The sequence below is a fragment of the Salmo trutta genome, chromosome 13 (assembly GCF_901001165.1).
Source record: "Salmo trutta chromosome 13, fSalTru1.1, whole genome shotgun sequence".
Classification (NCBI taxonomy): Eukaryota; Metazoa; Chordata; class Actinopteri; order Salmoniformes; family Salmonidae; genus Salmo; species Salmo trutta.
Genome location: NC_042969.1, coordinates 18,599,285 through 18,615,909, shown reverse-complemented (window position 1 = coordinate 18,615,909; position 16,625 = coordinate 18,599,285). Strand labels below are relative to the sequence as shown.

Sequence of the window (16,625 nt, the reverse complement as noted above, 5' to 3'; positions counted from 1 at the left end):
AAGTGTTTTGTCCAACAGCATGACACTTTTACAAAGGCTTTGTTATACACCATTTATTTACTCCAGAGAATAACTTGTACAACTGGATCTGTCATTGGGGAAGGGAGGGACCAGTAAAACCAGCTGATTAATTTCCTGCTTTGTGTGCAGGTGACAATTTCTCAAGGTTGTGCTCCTTGCTTCTGCGGTGTTCTCTTGTTAGTAGACATAGTTGGCTGTGTGCAGGGACTGCATGGAAGCCTGGTCATCGCTGCTGACTGCTGTGTACTTTCCCTTGGAGGCCAAACCGTTGCTCTGAAATTGAAATTTGTGTTTTAGTGAAAAAAAGTGGTTCCAGAATTAAGCTTTGAGAGAAAGGAGATAAAATTGGAACCCAATTAATTTTAAGTAAAGAGGCCACCACCATACAATAGCTTCCAACAATATCCCTGTAGCCAGCACCTGCAAGTAAGTCATCCACTCTACCCTAGAATAGCCCCACCATCATACCTTGGCTCTGGAGGTGAAAGCGTCCTGCGCCAACTGCTTGTTGGCGGCCTTGCCTTTCCAGGCGGCGAGGGCGGAGGCCTGGAGCGCACGGCCGTAGGAGAAGGAGAGCTTCCAAGGCCGGTGGAGGGACGTCTGGTTCATGGCGTTGAGGTTTTGGGTGGCCTCCTCTTCGCTCTGACCTCCAGACAGGAAGGTGATGCCTGGGAGAGGGGGGCGGGGGTTAAGCAATTTGGTGGGGAGTTCATTTTAGCGTCGCCTGATCGTAACTAAATATACAAGTTTTACTCCTTCAAATCCACCTAACCCATTTTTTGGGACTCATTGTGTTGATCCCATCACCACCCCTACAACCAGGCTCACCGGGCACAGCGGCAGGAACAGTGCGCCTTAGGGCGGTGACGGTGGCCATGCCAACCTCTTGGGGGGTGAACTTCTTGGGGCAGGAGTGTCCAGCGGTGACCATGTTAGGCTTCAACAGGGTGCCCTCCAGGTAGACATGGTGGTCGTTCAGAGCCTTGTACGTGGCAGCCAGGACCTGGTGAGAAGGAGGGTTTAGATGCGTTCAGTTCAGCCATGTCAATTGGAGTGTGACTAAGAGATTAGGGGTGATAGGTTTAATTTCGTGCTGTTAAACAAGTCCAGCACTGGCTTTGTGGAAGGGAGAGAAAAGTGATTCAAATTAACTGAAGGCCAACAGATTTGAGTGTATAACAAGGTTATGAGCTCACCTTCTCAGTGACATACTGAGTGCGCAGCAGGTCATGGTCTCCATCAGGCAAAATCTCTGGCTCCACGATGGGCACCAGGCCGTTCTGACGAGAGGAAAATAATTCTCAAGTGTACACACTTATGTAGACAAATCTTACCATTAAGGAATTTCTGATCATTTGTTAGTTGTGAAGTCAGGTACAGCAGTAGTACTGTACATCTGACAGTTTCCCTTCTGGGACATTAAAGTTCATCCTATCCTAGGGTACAGGGCACTATAGTTTTAGAAGGAAGAAGTTCTCATGGCATGCACACACCTGTTGGCAGATACTGGCGTATCTGGCGAGGACATTGGCATTCTCTGCGATGGCGAGGTCCGAGGGGCAGGCGTCGGAGATCTTGAGCACACACCTCCATTTGGCGAAGTCACAACCATCCTTCTTGTACTGAGCACAACGCTCCGAGAGTCCATCAAGACCTGATGAGAAGGATGATATTATACTTAAAAAACAATTTCCAAGATTTACAGTTCATAAGGAAATCAGTCAATTGAAAAATGCATTAGGCCCTAACCTATGGATTTCACATGTTTGGGAATACAGACAGGCATCTGTTGATGACAGAAAAAAAAATAAGCTGGGGCGTGGATCAGAAAACCAGTCAGTATCTGGTGTGACCACGATTTGCCTCATGCAGCAGGACACATCTCCGCATAGAGTTGATCAGGCTGTTGATTTTGGCCTGTGAAATGTTACGCCTCTTCAATGGCTGTGCGAAGTTGCTGGAAATTGGCTGGAACACACCGTCTTACATGTCGATCTAGAGCATCCCAAACATGCTCAATGGTGACATGTCTGAGTATGCAGGCCATTGAAGAACTGGGACATTTTCAGCTTCCAGGAATTTTTCAGATCCTTGCGACATGGGGCTGAGCATTACCATGCTGAAACGTGATGGCAGCAGATAAAATGTCACAACAGGCCTCAGGATCTCATCCCGGTATCACTGTGCATTCATTTTGCTATCGATAAAATTTTAATTGTGTGTTGTCCGTAGCTTTGCCTGCCCATACCCCCACTATGGGGTACACTTCATGACATCAGCAAACCGCTCGCCCACACACGGGTTGCAGTTATGAGGCCAGTTGGACTTAATACCAAATTCTCTAAAATTGTGTTGGCGGCACCTTATGGTAGAGAAATGAACATTTAATTCTGGCAACAGCTCTGGTGGACATTCCTACAGTCAGCATGCCAATTGCACATTCCTTTAACTTGAGGCATTGTGTTGGGACAACTGCACATTTTAGTGGCCTTTTATTTTAACAAGGTGCACCCGTGTAATGAGCATGCCTTTTAATCAGCTTCTTGATATGCCACACCTGTCAGGTGGATGGATTCTCTTGGCAAATGAGAAATGCTCACCAACAGTGAAGTAAACAAAATTGAGAAACAAGCTGTGTGTGTACAGAAAAGTTCTGAATCTTTCAGTTCAGCTCATGAATCATGGGACCAACACTTTACATGGTCCATTTATATTTTTGTTCAGTCTTTGCTTTCATAGTGATGCAACACATTTTACTGTTGACGGTTTGCAATCCATCATGTCAAACTGATTCAATGTGGTCTTGGGATTTGAGAAACTGGTTTCAGATTTGACACAAGGCTTTGTTACTTACAGTTGCAACAGAAATAAAGAGCGTAATCTTACCCTGTGTGGTAGTCTCTCCATCTGTTCCGTTCAGACCAGCTGTGCCTTTGTCCACCTAGAAAACAAACTTTCAAGCTATAACCCCTTTCCCAGTAGTGTGTAATCCTTAGTGTCATTATGACATCCAATCTTGGTAAGTGAAGCCAGTATAGCATTTAGTCCAGTAATTACTTGTTGGATGGATGGGCGTGTGGTCATAATTGTCTTCACTCAACCAGTCTTATCAGTAGACTATGGAAGAGTCATTCATTACAACTGCAGCATAGCCTCAGGTCCTGTCTGAGTACTTTTGAAAAAACATACTTCCTGCCTGTCTTGTTTTCACCAAGCAAACTGTCCCAGATCAAGGATGGCATTCAAAAAGGGACCAGACCTCACTGGTCTTCTCACCTTAATGCCGACCACGATGCCCTTGTCCTTGATGACCTGGGGGAAGAGGACGCCCTTGTCCGACATTTGGTACAGCGTCTCGTGGAAGAAGATGATTCCGCCAATGCAGTTGGGGTCAACTGCAGAGAACAGGAGGTCACGGAAAGTCCGACGGTTCTCCTCGTTGTTCTCCACGTTGATCTTCTGCAGGCGCTTACCCATTGTGCCTAGTCAGAGAAATGATGGGAATGTAAGAATGACAGATACCTATAACTTCTTAACTTCTCCCTCTAACACTCACCCTTCAGATGGCCAACACTGCTACTTGCTGAGAAAAATACAACAGCAGTTTCCAACCTCGCCAACTCCCCCCGCCACCCCACTCATCCATGCCCAGCTTTGCTTCACCTGTAGACTCGTCTGCTGCTAGGATGCCCTTCCCTGGAGCCACAATCCTCTGGGCAATGTCAGAGAGCTCCTTCTTCTGCTCCGGAGAGAGGGATGGGAACTGGGTAGTCATCCTGTGGAGAAAAGAGAACACAGAACAGAATTCAATAAATTCAGTCCATTAACCTAAATCCAGTGTACGCTATTTCTGGTGGTTGTTAAAGTGTTGCATAGTCTCAGACACTAACAGTATACCTACCACCAGGACCCTTCACCCTCCCCAACTCTGTCAATATTTGGCTTGTCCGCAGTTTGAACTTTAGTCTGAAAGCTAATAAGTTACCTTGCCCCTACCTAGGACAAAACAGGTTCACTATAAGTCAGTCAAATCATTCACACCATAAAGATGGTAAAGAGCCATCAAATTTGATCAGATTCAGAATGACTCAACGTAAATATTTTTTTTAGAAGTTATACAATTCTGTGGTGCGTTTCACGCCAAATTAACGCCATGCATGCGCTCTCGAGTTAGAGAAACTGTTTTCGATTAAACAAGTTAATATCAACCTTGAAGAAAAAAGATTTATGGAAAAATGTACACGTTTTTGCAGATAAAGTTTGCCTACAACGCATAAAAATTTGACTAGAAGTGAAGAGCATAGGCTGTAGATTACCGCATGGAGCCTCAAACATTGCAAACATCCAAGATATTCTTGCAACATCGGGTTGAAACATTGTAAACTTAATTCCATTGCAACATTTAAGAGCCTCTGTTTTAAGCGTTGTAGCCCGGAAACAGAAAACATTTTTGACATTTGAGCCTTTTCATAGATAAGCTAATCGTGAAAATGAAGCTGAAAGTCAAACTTACTTGAATATATGACAAAGTTAACACCACTTGCAGAAAACGAATAGACAAATTGCCTCTCCTGCCTCCCAGTAATTAGGAATAATTGAGAAATGAACGAGTTTTCGAAACAAAGTGCTATTTATCGGACGGGTGACGAACGCTGAGTGATGTGGCACGGGCGTGCATCCCCACTGGAAATGCTATTGGTCGAGACAGTCGGGCGGGGGGCGTTTTTGTGTATAATTTGTCTTTTGTGGACTTTGAGCTATATCAGAACTTGAAAGTATTACTTCGAGGTAAAGGAGCATCCCTCTGCAAATCCTTTGTTATACATAGCAGCATGCGTTGAGTGCATGATGATGGTTTGTGTGTGTGTGTGTGTGTGTGTGTGTGTGTGTGTGCAGGTATTCCTTATTATCAAATCTAATTTTAATTGTCACATGCTTCATAAATAACAGGTGTAGACTAAGTGAAATGCTTACTTATAGGCCCTTCCCAACAATGCAGAATACAATAATAAATATATAATAGAAGAAAAAAAATCACACAAGGAATAAATACACAATGAGCAATGATAGCTTGGCTATACAGTGAGGGAAAAAAGTATTTGATCCCCTGCTGATTTTGTACGTTTGCCCACTGACAAACAAATGATCAGTCTATAATTTTAATAGTAGGTTTATTTGAACAGTTAGAGACAGAATAACAACAAAAAAATCTAGAAAAATGCATGTCAAAAATCTTATAAAATTATTTGCATTTTAATGAGGGAAATAAGTATTTGACCCCTCTGCAAAACATGACTTAGTACTTGGTGGCAAAACCCTTGTTGGCAATCACAGAGGTCAGACGTTTCTTGTAGTTGGCCACCAGGTTTGAACACATCTCAGGAGGGATTTTGTCCCACTCCTCTTTACAGATCTTCTCCAAGTCATTAAGGTTTCGAGGCTGACGTTTGGCAACTCGAACCTTCAGCTCTCTCCACAGATTTTCTATGGGATTAAGGTCTGGAGACTGGCTAGGCCACTCCAGGACCTTAATGTGCTTCTTCTTGAGCCACTCCTTTGTTGTCTTGGCCGTGTGTTTTGGGTCATTTTCATGCTGGAATACCCATTCACGACCCATTTTCAATGCCCTGGCTGAGGGAAGGAGGTTCTCACCCAAGATTTGACGGTACATGGCCCCGTCCATCGTCCCTTTGATGCAGTGAAGTTGTCCTGTCCCCTTAGCAGAAAAATACCCCCAAAGCATAATGTTTCCACCTCCATGTTTGACGGTGGGGATGGTGTTCTTGGGGTCATAGGCAGCATTCCTCCTCCAAACATGGCGAGTTGAGTTAATGCCAAAGAGCTCCATGATCATTGCAACTCCACGAGGTGAGATCTTGCATGGAGCCCCAGGCCGAGGGAGATTGACAGTTCTTTTGTGTTTCATCCATTTGCGAATAATCACACCAACTGTTGGCGATGGTCTTGTAGCCCATTCCAGCCTTGTGTAGGTCTACAATCTTGTCCCTGACATCCTTGGAGAGCTCTTTGGTCTTGGCCATGGTGGAGAGTTTGGAATCTGATTGATTGATTGCTTCTGTGGACAGGTGTCTTTTATACAGGTAACAAACTGAGATTAGGAGCACTCCCTTTAAAAGTGTGCTCCTAATCTCAGCTCGTTACCTGTATAAAAGACACCTGGGAGCCAGAAATCTTTCTGATTGAGAGGGGGTCAAATACTTATTTTCCTCATTGAAATGCAAATCAATTTATAACAATTTATAACATTTTTGACATGCGTTTTTCTGGATTTTTTTGTTGTTATTCTGTCTCTCACTGTTCATATAAACCTAGACTGATCATTTCTTTGTCAGTGGGCAAATGTACAAAATCAGCAGGGGATCAAATACTTTTTTCCCTCACTGTATAATGTCTCTTTTCAGGTTTTCATACTGTCTTGTGTCTTTCCTGCTGTTGTGTATGTGTGTCTGTACATCTCTCAGTAATATGTCTGGATGTGTCTGGATATGTCGGTTTGTGAATGGGGTTATCATCTACAATAGATCGGTGTCAAATGACAGAATCCACATTATGAAATTAACATGTTACTTATTCCCCTGACTCAGTGAATAGCTCATGTTTGTGTCTGTCTAGGTCAACACCTATTTGATATACTGCTCTGACAAGGTTCCTGTAGAATCATACGGCGGCCTACCACTTTACAACCGTAAAGGTCAACTGATACTGAAGTGTACAAATGTGTGCCAACCAAACTGTATAATGTGAATGGTGTATTATGTTACTGGCTATGGACAGGGATAAACTTAAATTTCTTTTCCGTCTCTATAGACATCATTCATAAAAGATGGTGATAACGGGACAAAACAACAAATGGGTGTGCCAATGGCATTGGGAGGGGGCGCTCTGCTACACAGTAGGGGTGTTGTGAATGACTGCATCAGACAAATGTATTTGAACCCCGGGTATGAGGTAGGCAGGGTGGAAAACTAACGCACAAGCTATTACAAATCAAGCTTACACAAGATGGACCATGGAACCGCCAACAATGGTCTCACAAACACTCTGGGTCAGAGTCCGTTCCCATCATCCTCTCATTCACTGGAGAGAAAATGAATGAAAGTGTGAGAGTGAGAACGAGAGCAAGAAACCACAAATGAGGCACAAACTTTATTTTTGTACTTTGATCTCCAAAACCAGACAATGCTGTTACAGTCTTTAGTGTTGTTTACTTGCTGCCACAAATAAAACAGTGAGATAATATGCCACCTGTAGCCGCTACCAACATTTATTTATACAGTACTACATACTTCACTTCTCCATCTGCAGATAACACATAGACTGCAGTCAGAGTGCAGTATAACTACAGTTAGAGTGCATTATAACAGCATTATGCTGCAAATACTGTGTCCAAAAAAACTTTTTTTTTTTACTGCAGTATAACTGCAGTTATTCTGCAATTACTGCCCCCAAAATACCACAGTCGACTGCAGTTACTGCACTTTCAAAACTGCAATCCTTTTTTTGTAAGGATGGTAGCAGTAGAATGAGAATCTCTCTAGTTCTCCAACTCCAGTCTGCAGATTCGTGTATAATCTATATGATTCTGAATGTAATTTCTTCCACCACGTGGTGGCGCCCTTTACAATGATGAGTGGTTCGACTTTCAATGTCAGTGGCTACTTCCGTTTCCGGAAGAGCCGAAAGAAGCCGCAATATCAACATTCATTGACAGAATTTGTAAATAACACTATTTTAGAAAAATTGGTAAGGAATTTGAATCAAACCACCGACTCTACAAGAAATAACAAATCAAATGTATTGATGTAAAGTGCCCCACTCAACTGTTCTGTTTAGAAATGCTATTTTATAGCGTGTGGTATATTTGAATTAGCAAGCTGGCTACTGCTATCTACAACGTATTTGGGTATTCGCTAACTAACTGGTAAATGTAACATTGCCAAATAGCTGAAATTGAATTATAATTAAAACCAATGTCTGCTCTTTCGAAATTATATAGTAAGCTAATGACTGTAGCTAGCTAACGTTAGATAGCTACGTGGGTTTCCTACAATAAGATCCACCACGTTAATTAAGGTTACCTAAAGTTAGCTAGCTAGAATCTCAATATGCACATATTTAATATCCCCCTATATCAACTACAGCGGTGTTGGGTTCAGGATGTCAGGACAGAAGCGTCCGTGTGACTCCAGCGCCCCCTCTTCCTCGTCCGGTGCGCCCCCCGATAAACGGAGGGAGCGAGAAGGAGGAGAGGACGGGGTTCCCGGGGTCAGCGCTACTGCCGTGGAAACCGTCATCAAACTCGGAGGGGTGTCCAACTCGGTGAGAGAGCTGCAAAGTGCATAGCCTGTATTTATCCTATCTGTGTCTGTCTGCCTTTACATATGGTAGTTGTTATGGCTCGTCAGCAGTGTCGTTGATTGTGTTGTTCTCATCTGTTCGGTCTCTTTCTCTTGTGGTCAGGAGGAACAGGATGTCAAAGCTCTCCATGTGAAGAACAGGAAGTTGGGAGAATCCCTCGATCAAAGACAGGTATGTTAGACTCACAGGCACACACAAACCTACAACTCCTGTTTTCACTATATACATTTATAATGGGACCGTTGCTCTGCAGGTGATTGAGGATGAGCTGAGAGAGAGAATCGAGAGACTAGAGACTCGTCAGGCTACTGATGATGCCAGCCTACTGATCCTGAACAGATACTGGAATCAGGTAACTATTCATTCACTCAAATAATGAACAATATGCAATTAAAACATTGCACATAGATAAAATTAGCATTAAAACAATTCTCTATATTCTAAATACCATCTACTTCCCCCTCTCTCCTCCTCTTAGTTTGATGACAATGTGCGCCAGATTGGCAGGCGCTACGACCAATCAGGAAGCGAGCCTGTGGAAACCCCGGCAGGAGAGGGGCGGAGCCTGAAGCCTGACACCCCAGAACCCGACGGCGACTCCAACCAGGAGAGAGCCAAAGACCGAGGTAAAGAGGGAGAAAAAGTATTTGCCCCGTTCTAATTTAATCTACTTTTTCATATTTTTGATTCTGAATGTTATTATATCTTCAACAAAAACCTAATATTAGATAAAGGGAACCTAAGTGAACAAATAACACAACAATGTCTTACTTATTTCATAAACAAATTTATGCAACACCCAATACCCCTCAATAACTGGTTGTGCCACCTTTAGCTGCAATGACTCCAACCAAGCGCTTCCCGTGGTTGTTGATCAGTCTCTCACGTTGCTGTGGAGAAATGTTGGCCCACTCTTCCATGCAGAAGTGTTACTTTTTAACCATATTCATGTAGACTTGATTGTGCATTTTGGATCAGTCTTGCTGCTTGACCCAGCTACGCTTCAGCTCACAGAAGGATGACATTCTCCTGTAGAATTCTCTGATGCAGAGCAGATTTCATGGTTCCTTCTATTAAGGAAAGTCATCCAGGTCCTGAGGCAGAAAAGCATCCCCAAACCATCACACTACCACCACCATGCATGACCCTTGGTATGAGGTTGTTACTGTGGAATGCAGTGTTTGGTTTTCGCCAGGGATAATGGGACCCATCTTGTCCAAAAAGTTGACTAAAGTTTGCCAAAAAGCACCTGGATGATCATCAAGACTCATGGAAGAATGTTCTATCGACAGATACAAAAGTATAACTTTTGGAAGATATGGGTTTTGCATGGAAGAGTGGGCCAAAATTCCTACACAGCAATGTGAGAAACTGAGAACTACAGGAAGCATTTGGTTGCGGTCTTTGCAGCTGATGGTGGCACAACCCGTTATTGAGTGTAAGGGGGCAATTACTTTTTCACACAGGGGAATTGAGTGTTGCATAACTTTGTTAATTAAAGAAATAAAATAAGTGTGCAGTTTTTGTGTTATTTGTAAACACATTTTCCCTTTATCTAATATTAGGTTTTGGTTGAAGGTCTGATAACATTCAGAATAAAAAATATGCTAAAATAGAGAAAATCAGAAAGGGGGCAAATACTTTTTCACAGCACTGTATATACATATATATACAGTACCAGTCAAAAGTTTGGACACCTACTCATTCCAGGGTTTTTCTTTATTTTTACTATTTTCTACATTGTATCATTTTTTTCCCTACGTGTTTTTTTTAATTTATGGATAGCCAGGGGCACAATCCAACACTCAGACATAATTTACAAACAAAGCATTTGTCTTTAGTGAGTCCTCCAGATAAGATGCATTCGGGATTACCAGGGATGTTCTCTTGATAAATGTGTCAATTGGACTGTTTACTGTCTTGCTAAGCATTTCAAATTTAATGAGTACTTTTTGGTGTCAGGGAAATGTATGGAGTTAAAACGACATTATTTTCTTTAGGAATGTAGTGAAGTAAAAGTTGTCCAAAATATAAATAGTAAAGTATTGTACAGATACCCCCCAAAAATGACTTAAGTAGTACATTCAAGTATTTTTACTTAATTACTTTACACCACTGTTTGGTAGTGAGTACTAACTCCTGTCTGCACTGTGTGGCTGTCCTCCAGGCCAACAGGGAGAGACAACCACGTCCTTCCTGGCCACGCTGGCCAGCAGCAGCAGCGAGGAGATGGAGGCGGAACTGCAGGAGAGGGTGGAGTCCAGCCAGAAGCAGGCCAACCGCGTGGTGGAGATCTATGACAGCTTGAAGACCACCGTGGAGCAGCTGAAGAAGGACCAAGACTCTGGAGCAGGTGATGGGGGAAGAGTGGGAGGAAGTGGGGGGGGGCGGGTTTGAGAAGAATGAGGGAAGTGTAGGCGTAAGGGGATGGCTTGAGAGGAATGAGGGGAGTGTAGGGGGAAAAATGGGATGTTTTGAGGGGAGTGTAGAGATAAGATGGGATGGCTTGAGAGGAATGAGGGGAGTGTAGGGGGAAAAATGGGATGTTTTGAGGGGAGTGTAGAGGTAAGATGGGATGGTTTGAGAGGAATGAGGGGAGTGTAGGGGTAAGAGGAGATGGTTTGAGAGGAATGAGGGGAGTGTAGGGGTAAGGGGATGGTTTGAGAGGTGTGTAGGGGTAAGAGGAAAGAGGGAATGAGATGTGAAGAAGGGTGAGGGTTGGGGGTGAAGATGGTGAGAACAGCAAGGGTGTAAGTGTTTATTTATTTATTTTTCATTTTCGAACAGAAGCTAGTATTAGCATTTAGTAAGGTCATTGTTGTGTGAGCAAAGTCAGGAGTATTAATGTCATGACATCATGTCTTGTATTCCCAGAGGGCTCTGTGTGGCAGGTCGCTGTCCAGCTCAACACCCTCCTGTCCAATGAGAACGACCGGCTGCGTCAGCTGACCGATGACCTCCAGCAGAAGCACAGTCACATGACTAGCGAGGTGATATGATGAACCACATCACGGCAGGGGTGGGCAACTTTGATGTGGGTGGGGCTCACGTCCCCCTCTTGACAGCGAATAAATACTTTTTTATTTTTACATTACACATTTTGCCATAGGGTAGAGATAAATGTTTGCAGTTTTTAAGATGATATCTGAGTTAGACTGACTAACAAAATCAATGGGGGCCCCCGACAGGTAATTCGACCATGATTACTAAATTTAGATTGCTACAGTGGTCTAGCCAGCTGTCTAAAACTGTTAGCTGACTTGGCTAATTGACTGATTATCAGTGACTGACATAACAACAGGAAAACTGCTGATGCACAACCACATTTCCAAATTGCACCTTGTGTATTCTACTATTCTAACTCGTAACAGTGAGTTGAGACCCCGACTGAGTTCCTAAAAAATTTAAGGGGGCGAGGGGCGCAATTTGCCCATCCCTGTCTTACATCAACACTTGCACTAATTCTCAGTTTTTTTATCTCTACACTATGTACCTTACTAGTGGATCACCACCACTCCCACCAGCCCCCATATTGACAGTAACTCTGTGTCCCTGTAGTCTCGTTCTCTGGGCCGGGCGGTGGCGAGGGCAGACACACGGGTCAGTGAGCTGCAGGGCCTCATCGAAGAACTCCAGTGGGACATGGAGAAGATCAGACGCAGAGAAACCCGCCTCAACACACACCTGGGAGAAATCCTGGAGAGGGTAAGGCTGCTGCTGTGTGTTTTTGTGAATCCACGTCAAGTCTCTCTGCAGCAATGTGTTTGACAGCCACTAGCCTATGTTTACCATTTTGTAATGGAGTATTTCTGTGTCATGTCGTTTATATACCACAGCACTATATCTATGTAAATGTAGCATGTTTATTCTATGTGTTATTCCTCCCAGGTGAACAGTAAAGGCTACAAGGTGTGTGGGGAGGCCAGCAGTGTGTGTGGAACCATCACCATCAACAAGAGAAAGGTATAAAAACATCCTCTTTGTTCTGCCATTTGTACTTGTCAGAAACAACATGGACCTGGAGTTATAACTCTTCAATTTCCCCTTCCTCTCCTTTCCCCCTGCCCCCCTCTTTCTCCGTCTCTCTCTTCTCTTTCCCCCTCCCGTCTGTCAGTTTGAGGAGATGAACAGTGAGTTGGAGGAGAACAGGGAGCTGGCGGAGAACCGTCTGAGCGAGCTGCAGCGGCTACAGCAGGACCTGCAGACGGTCAACCAGGAGAACAACAACATGAAGGTGAGCCTGCAGGGACAGAGCCAGGGACAGGGCCTCTCCCCCAACCCAGCCATTGGTTTACCTGAGGTCCCACATCCTTACTCAGTCAACCAAACCAGTCAAATGAAGGTAAATAGATAGGTGGAGGTTCTTGTTTTTCTCTGTTGCTTTGCTCACTCTCTTTGCTCTGTCTATCTCTTATCTCTCCTTCTCTCACACGTTCTCTCTCTTCACCTCGCGCTCTCTCACTTCATTTCTCTCTCATTCCATTTCTCATCTCCATTTCTCTCTCTCTTTTTCTGCTTCTCTCTCCCCCTCTGTTTCTCTCTCTGTTAGGTGGAGTTGTTGAGTCGTGCTGAGGGGGTGGTGAGGGAGAGCTCAGAGTACCGCTGTCTCCAGTCCCAGTTTTCTGTCCTCTACAACGAGTCTGTGGGCCTTAAGTCTCAGCTGGACGAGACGCGCACACGCCTCAACACCACCAGAACGGCACGCCTCCGACAGCTAGAGCACATGGAGGTGTGTGTGTGTGTGTGTGTGTGTGTGTGTTTGAGCTAGAGGTATGAACTTTTAAACATTTAAATGAAATAAGAATCCTTAACGCTATTTATGAGAAGAAAAATACCCCCTAGAGTCAATCTAATTAGCATATTTAAAAAATATGTCACTTTAAGCTAGAGAGATCCACCAATGGCAGCCTTTCGCATCTGCGGTGAAAGGTGGCCGAGCTACAGTGGTGTTTGTCACACCCCGAAAATTGGTCTTCTCACGAAAACGTCTGTAGCGTCCGAACGGTTTGGCATACAAACTCTTATAACCCCTCTATGGAAATAATAGACTCTCAACAACATGGTGTTCTACGACCCCCACAAGTGTCACAGGACTCGTCTGAAGTCGGTTCCGCTGATCTGCCAACTTCTATCTGTAATGTCCGAAACTGTTTTTGGCTACACACTAATTTGACCACTCTGGAAAGGTGAGAGTCTGGAACATGTACACGTCGGTTGTTTTACTTTAGGGCGCTCACAAGCCAGACTGTTTACAAAAATGGAAGTGGAAGTATATAAATGGAAATAAATATGGAAGTAGTTTAGTGCCCACAAATTGTTAAATATGGGTAAAAAAAATATACACAAATTATTTCCTGATCATCCTTATCTCTCAGATATAGGACAGACACTTTAAAACAAACTTTGCAAGCCAAGAAATTGCAAATTATAGCTTTTGATTGCCGATAGATAGTCCCAGTGCAGGGTTCTGCCTGGTGGCTGATATGCCTGTACAGTGACCCTCTCTTCATCCTTCGCTAGCTTGCTATGAAAGATGCAAGTGTTTGTTCTCGGAAGTACGACAGCTAAATCAGTCTCCTCTGTTCAAAAAATACAGAATCTTCACACTCAGAAATGGGAGTCGATGATTGGAGTTGTAGTTAACAGTTGGGAAAATGGCAGAGAAAGGCGAGTGACAGCAGAGAAGTCCTGTATGGCAATACTTTGAGAAGTTAAATGAAGGAAATGCTAACTTTACGAGATGGAATTGAGGTATAGTAATGTAGGTGCGATGTTTAACCTCTTGGGGCTATTTGGGACGCTAGCGTGCCACCCGTGGCGCACCCTATCAACAGCAGGTGCATTTCAAGAGCGGCAAATTTGAAACCAAATAAATGTCAAAATTCAAATTTTTCAAACATACAATTATCTTACACCCTTTGAAATATAAACATCTCCTTAATCTAACCACGTTGTCCGATTTCAAAAAGGTTTTACGGCGAAAGCATAAAGTTAGGTTATGTTAGGAGAGTACATTGACAATAGCTGTGTGTAATGTATTGTCAATTCAAAGACAGGCGTCACCAAAACCATAAAATCAGCTAAAATTATGCACTAACCTTTTACAATCTCCATCAGATGACACTCCTAGGACATTATGTTAGACAATGCATGCATTTTTAGTTCTATCAAGTTCATATTTATATCCAAAAACAGCGTTTTACTATGGCGTTGATGTTCAGGAAATCGTTTCCCTCCAATAACCGGCAGTCAAGTCAGTACAACAAATTAAATAATTAATATTAGAAAACATTGGTAAAATATTATATTGTCATTCAAAGAATTATAGATTTACATCTCTTGAACGCAATCGACTTGCCAGATTTAAAAATAACCTTACTGGGAAATCACACTTTGCAATAATCTGAGCACTGCGCCCAGAAAAATACGCTTTGCGATACAGACTAACCGCCATGTTGGAGAGATCTAAAATCGAAAATACTATGTAAATAATCCATTACCTTTGATTCTCTTCATCAGATGTCACTTCCAGGAATCCCAGGTCCATAACGAATGTAGTTTTGTTCAAAAAAGCTCATCATTTATGTCCAAAAAGCTCTGTGTTGTTAGCACATGATCTAAGCCAGCCGGACTTCACTTCACGAACGGAAAAAATATATTTACGTTCGTTCAAACATGTCAAACGTTGTATAGCATAAATCATTAGTGCCTTTTTTAACCAGAACATGAATAAAATTCAAGGCGGACGATTGGGTTCTCTTTTAAAACGTATTGGAACGAGAGTACCCAACATGAACTCGCACGCCAGGTGTCTAATGGGCCATCACCGTTCCAAGGCTCTTGTTCGGTCAGATCTCACAGTATAAGACTCAAAACACTTTGTAAAGGCTGGTGACAGCTAGTGGAAGCAATAGGAAGTGCCAAAACATTCATCAGCCCCTTTGTTTTTCAATGGCATAGGCTTAAAGGCAATTCAACACATCAGGTATCCACTTCCTGTCAGAATCTGTCTCAGGGTTTTGCCTGCCAAATGAGTTCTGTTATACTCACAGACACCATTCAAACAGTTTTAGAAACTTTAGGGTGTTTTCTATCCATATATAATAAGTATATGCATATTCTAGTTACTGGGTAGGATTAGTAACCAGATTAAATCGGGTACATTTTTTTATCCAGCCGTGAAAATACTGCCCCCTATACCCTAACAGGTTAACCATCTGAAAGGGACGCACCGTGAGACCCAAACCATTGCTGGCAGCTGCATTGTGAATTCACATGGAATTTTATAAATTTTTCTTATTGTTTTTAACGGAAAACTGATAAAAAAATGTCTACGTGCAGTTTGAAGGAAGTTGCGAACTAGCCTTAGCGCAACTGCTAACTAGCATTAGCGTAATAACTGGAAGTCTATGGGTATCTGCAAACATGCTAGTAGATACCCATAGACTTCCAGTCATTGCGCTAATACTAGTTAGCATTTGCGCACAAAACTACCTGTAACTTCCTTCATACTGGACACAGAGACATAAAAATGGTATCCACAAGTTCACCTGACCCTGGAAAATTATATTAAGTGCCCCGTAGCCAAAATTCTGAAGTATCCCTTTAAACACAATGGGGGGGGTGTGGTAACGGTCTTCTCTCTCCTCCAGAATGATGAGGTGTCTCTCCAGAGGAAGGTGCGTACAGAGGTGTTCCAGCTAGAGGACACTCTGGCCCAGGTCAGGAAGGAGTACGAGATGCTCCGGATCGAGTTTGAACAGACCCTCGCTGCCAATGAACAAGCAGGTCAGTGTCTTCACCTCACATGAAAACAAATATGGCCTTACGCTCCTTCTCACCAGCTACTATTTACCTGCAGTTTCAGATCCTCCTCGAAAACAGCATCTCATCTATTTCTTCCTCTCTCTCAATCTGTCTCTCTCTCAGGTCCTATCAACAGGGAGATGCGTCACCTGATCAGCACCCTGCAGACACACAACCAGCAGATGAAGGGAGAGGTGGTGAAATACAAGCTGAGACTGAGAGAGGCACAGACTGACCTCAGCCAGGTGAGAGACAGACAGACAGACTGACCTCAGCCAGGTGAGAGACAGAGAGACAGACTGACCTCAGCCAGGTGAGAGACAGAGAGACAGACTGACCTCAGCCAGGTGAGAGACAGAGAGACAGACTGACCTCAGCCAGGTGAGAGACAGAGAGACAGACTGACCTCAGCCAGGTGA

The 16,625-nt window shown here is 43.5% G+C and overlaps 2 protein-coding genes across 3 annotated transcripts in view; one reads left to right on the top strand and one right to left on the bottom strand.

The window, feature by feature from the left end:
- Positions 1–38: 38 nt before the first annotated feature.
- Positions 39–4,685, bottom strand: LOC115205377 (fructose-bisphosphate aldolase B). The gene is made up of 9 exons (XM_029771306.1): positions 4,535–4,685; positions 3,685–3,797; positions 3,298–3,503; positions 2,908–2,962; positions 1,515–1,675; positions 1,218–1,301; positions 850–1,024; positions 490–689; positions 39–294 (listed from the first exon to the last, which is right to left on the bottom strand). Exons 2-9 carry the CDS (start codon positions 3,794–3,796, stop codon positions 199–201), a joined length of 1,089 nt encoding a protein of 362 aa, XP_029627166.1. The 5' UTR covers position 3,797; positions 4,535–4,685; the 3' UTR covers positions 39–198.
- Positions 4,686–7,692: 3,007 nt separating this feature from the next.
- The window catches only part of LOC115205375 (E3 ubiquitin-protein ligase BRE1A-like), a 19,612-nt gene continuing 10,679 nt past the window's right edge, over positions 7,693–16,625 (top strand). For both annotated transcript variants that reach the window (XM_029771304.1, XM_029771303.1), the window contains exons 1-13: positions 7,693–7,785; positions 8,184–8,361; positions 8,503–8,571; positions 8,654–8,752; positions 8,879–9,026; positions 10,568–10,753; positions 11,275–11,390; positions 11,959–12,105; positions 12,289–12,363; positions 12,515–12,634; positions 12,950–13,129; positions 16,053–16,188; positions 16,330–16,451. In XM_029771304.1, coding sequence (XP_029627164.1) covers positions 8,200–8,361; positions 8,503–8,571; positions 8,654–8,752; positions 8,879–9,026; positions 10,568–10,753; positions 11,275–11,390; positions 11,959–12,105; positions 12,289–12,363; positions 12,515–12,634; positions 12,950–13,129; positions 16,053–16,188; positions 16,330–16,451 — 1,560 coding nt within the window. In that variant the 5' untranslated portion in view covers positions 7,693–7,785; positions 8,184–8,199. The remainder of the gene's footprint in view (positions 7,786–8,183; positions 8,362–8,502; positions 8,572–8,653; positions 8,753–8,878; positions 9,027–10,567; positions 10,754–11,274; positions 11,391–11,958; positions 12,106–12,288; positions 12,364–12,514; positions 12,635–12,949; positions 13,130–16,052; positions 16,189–16,329; positions 16,452–16,625) is intronic.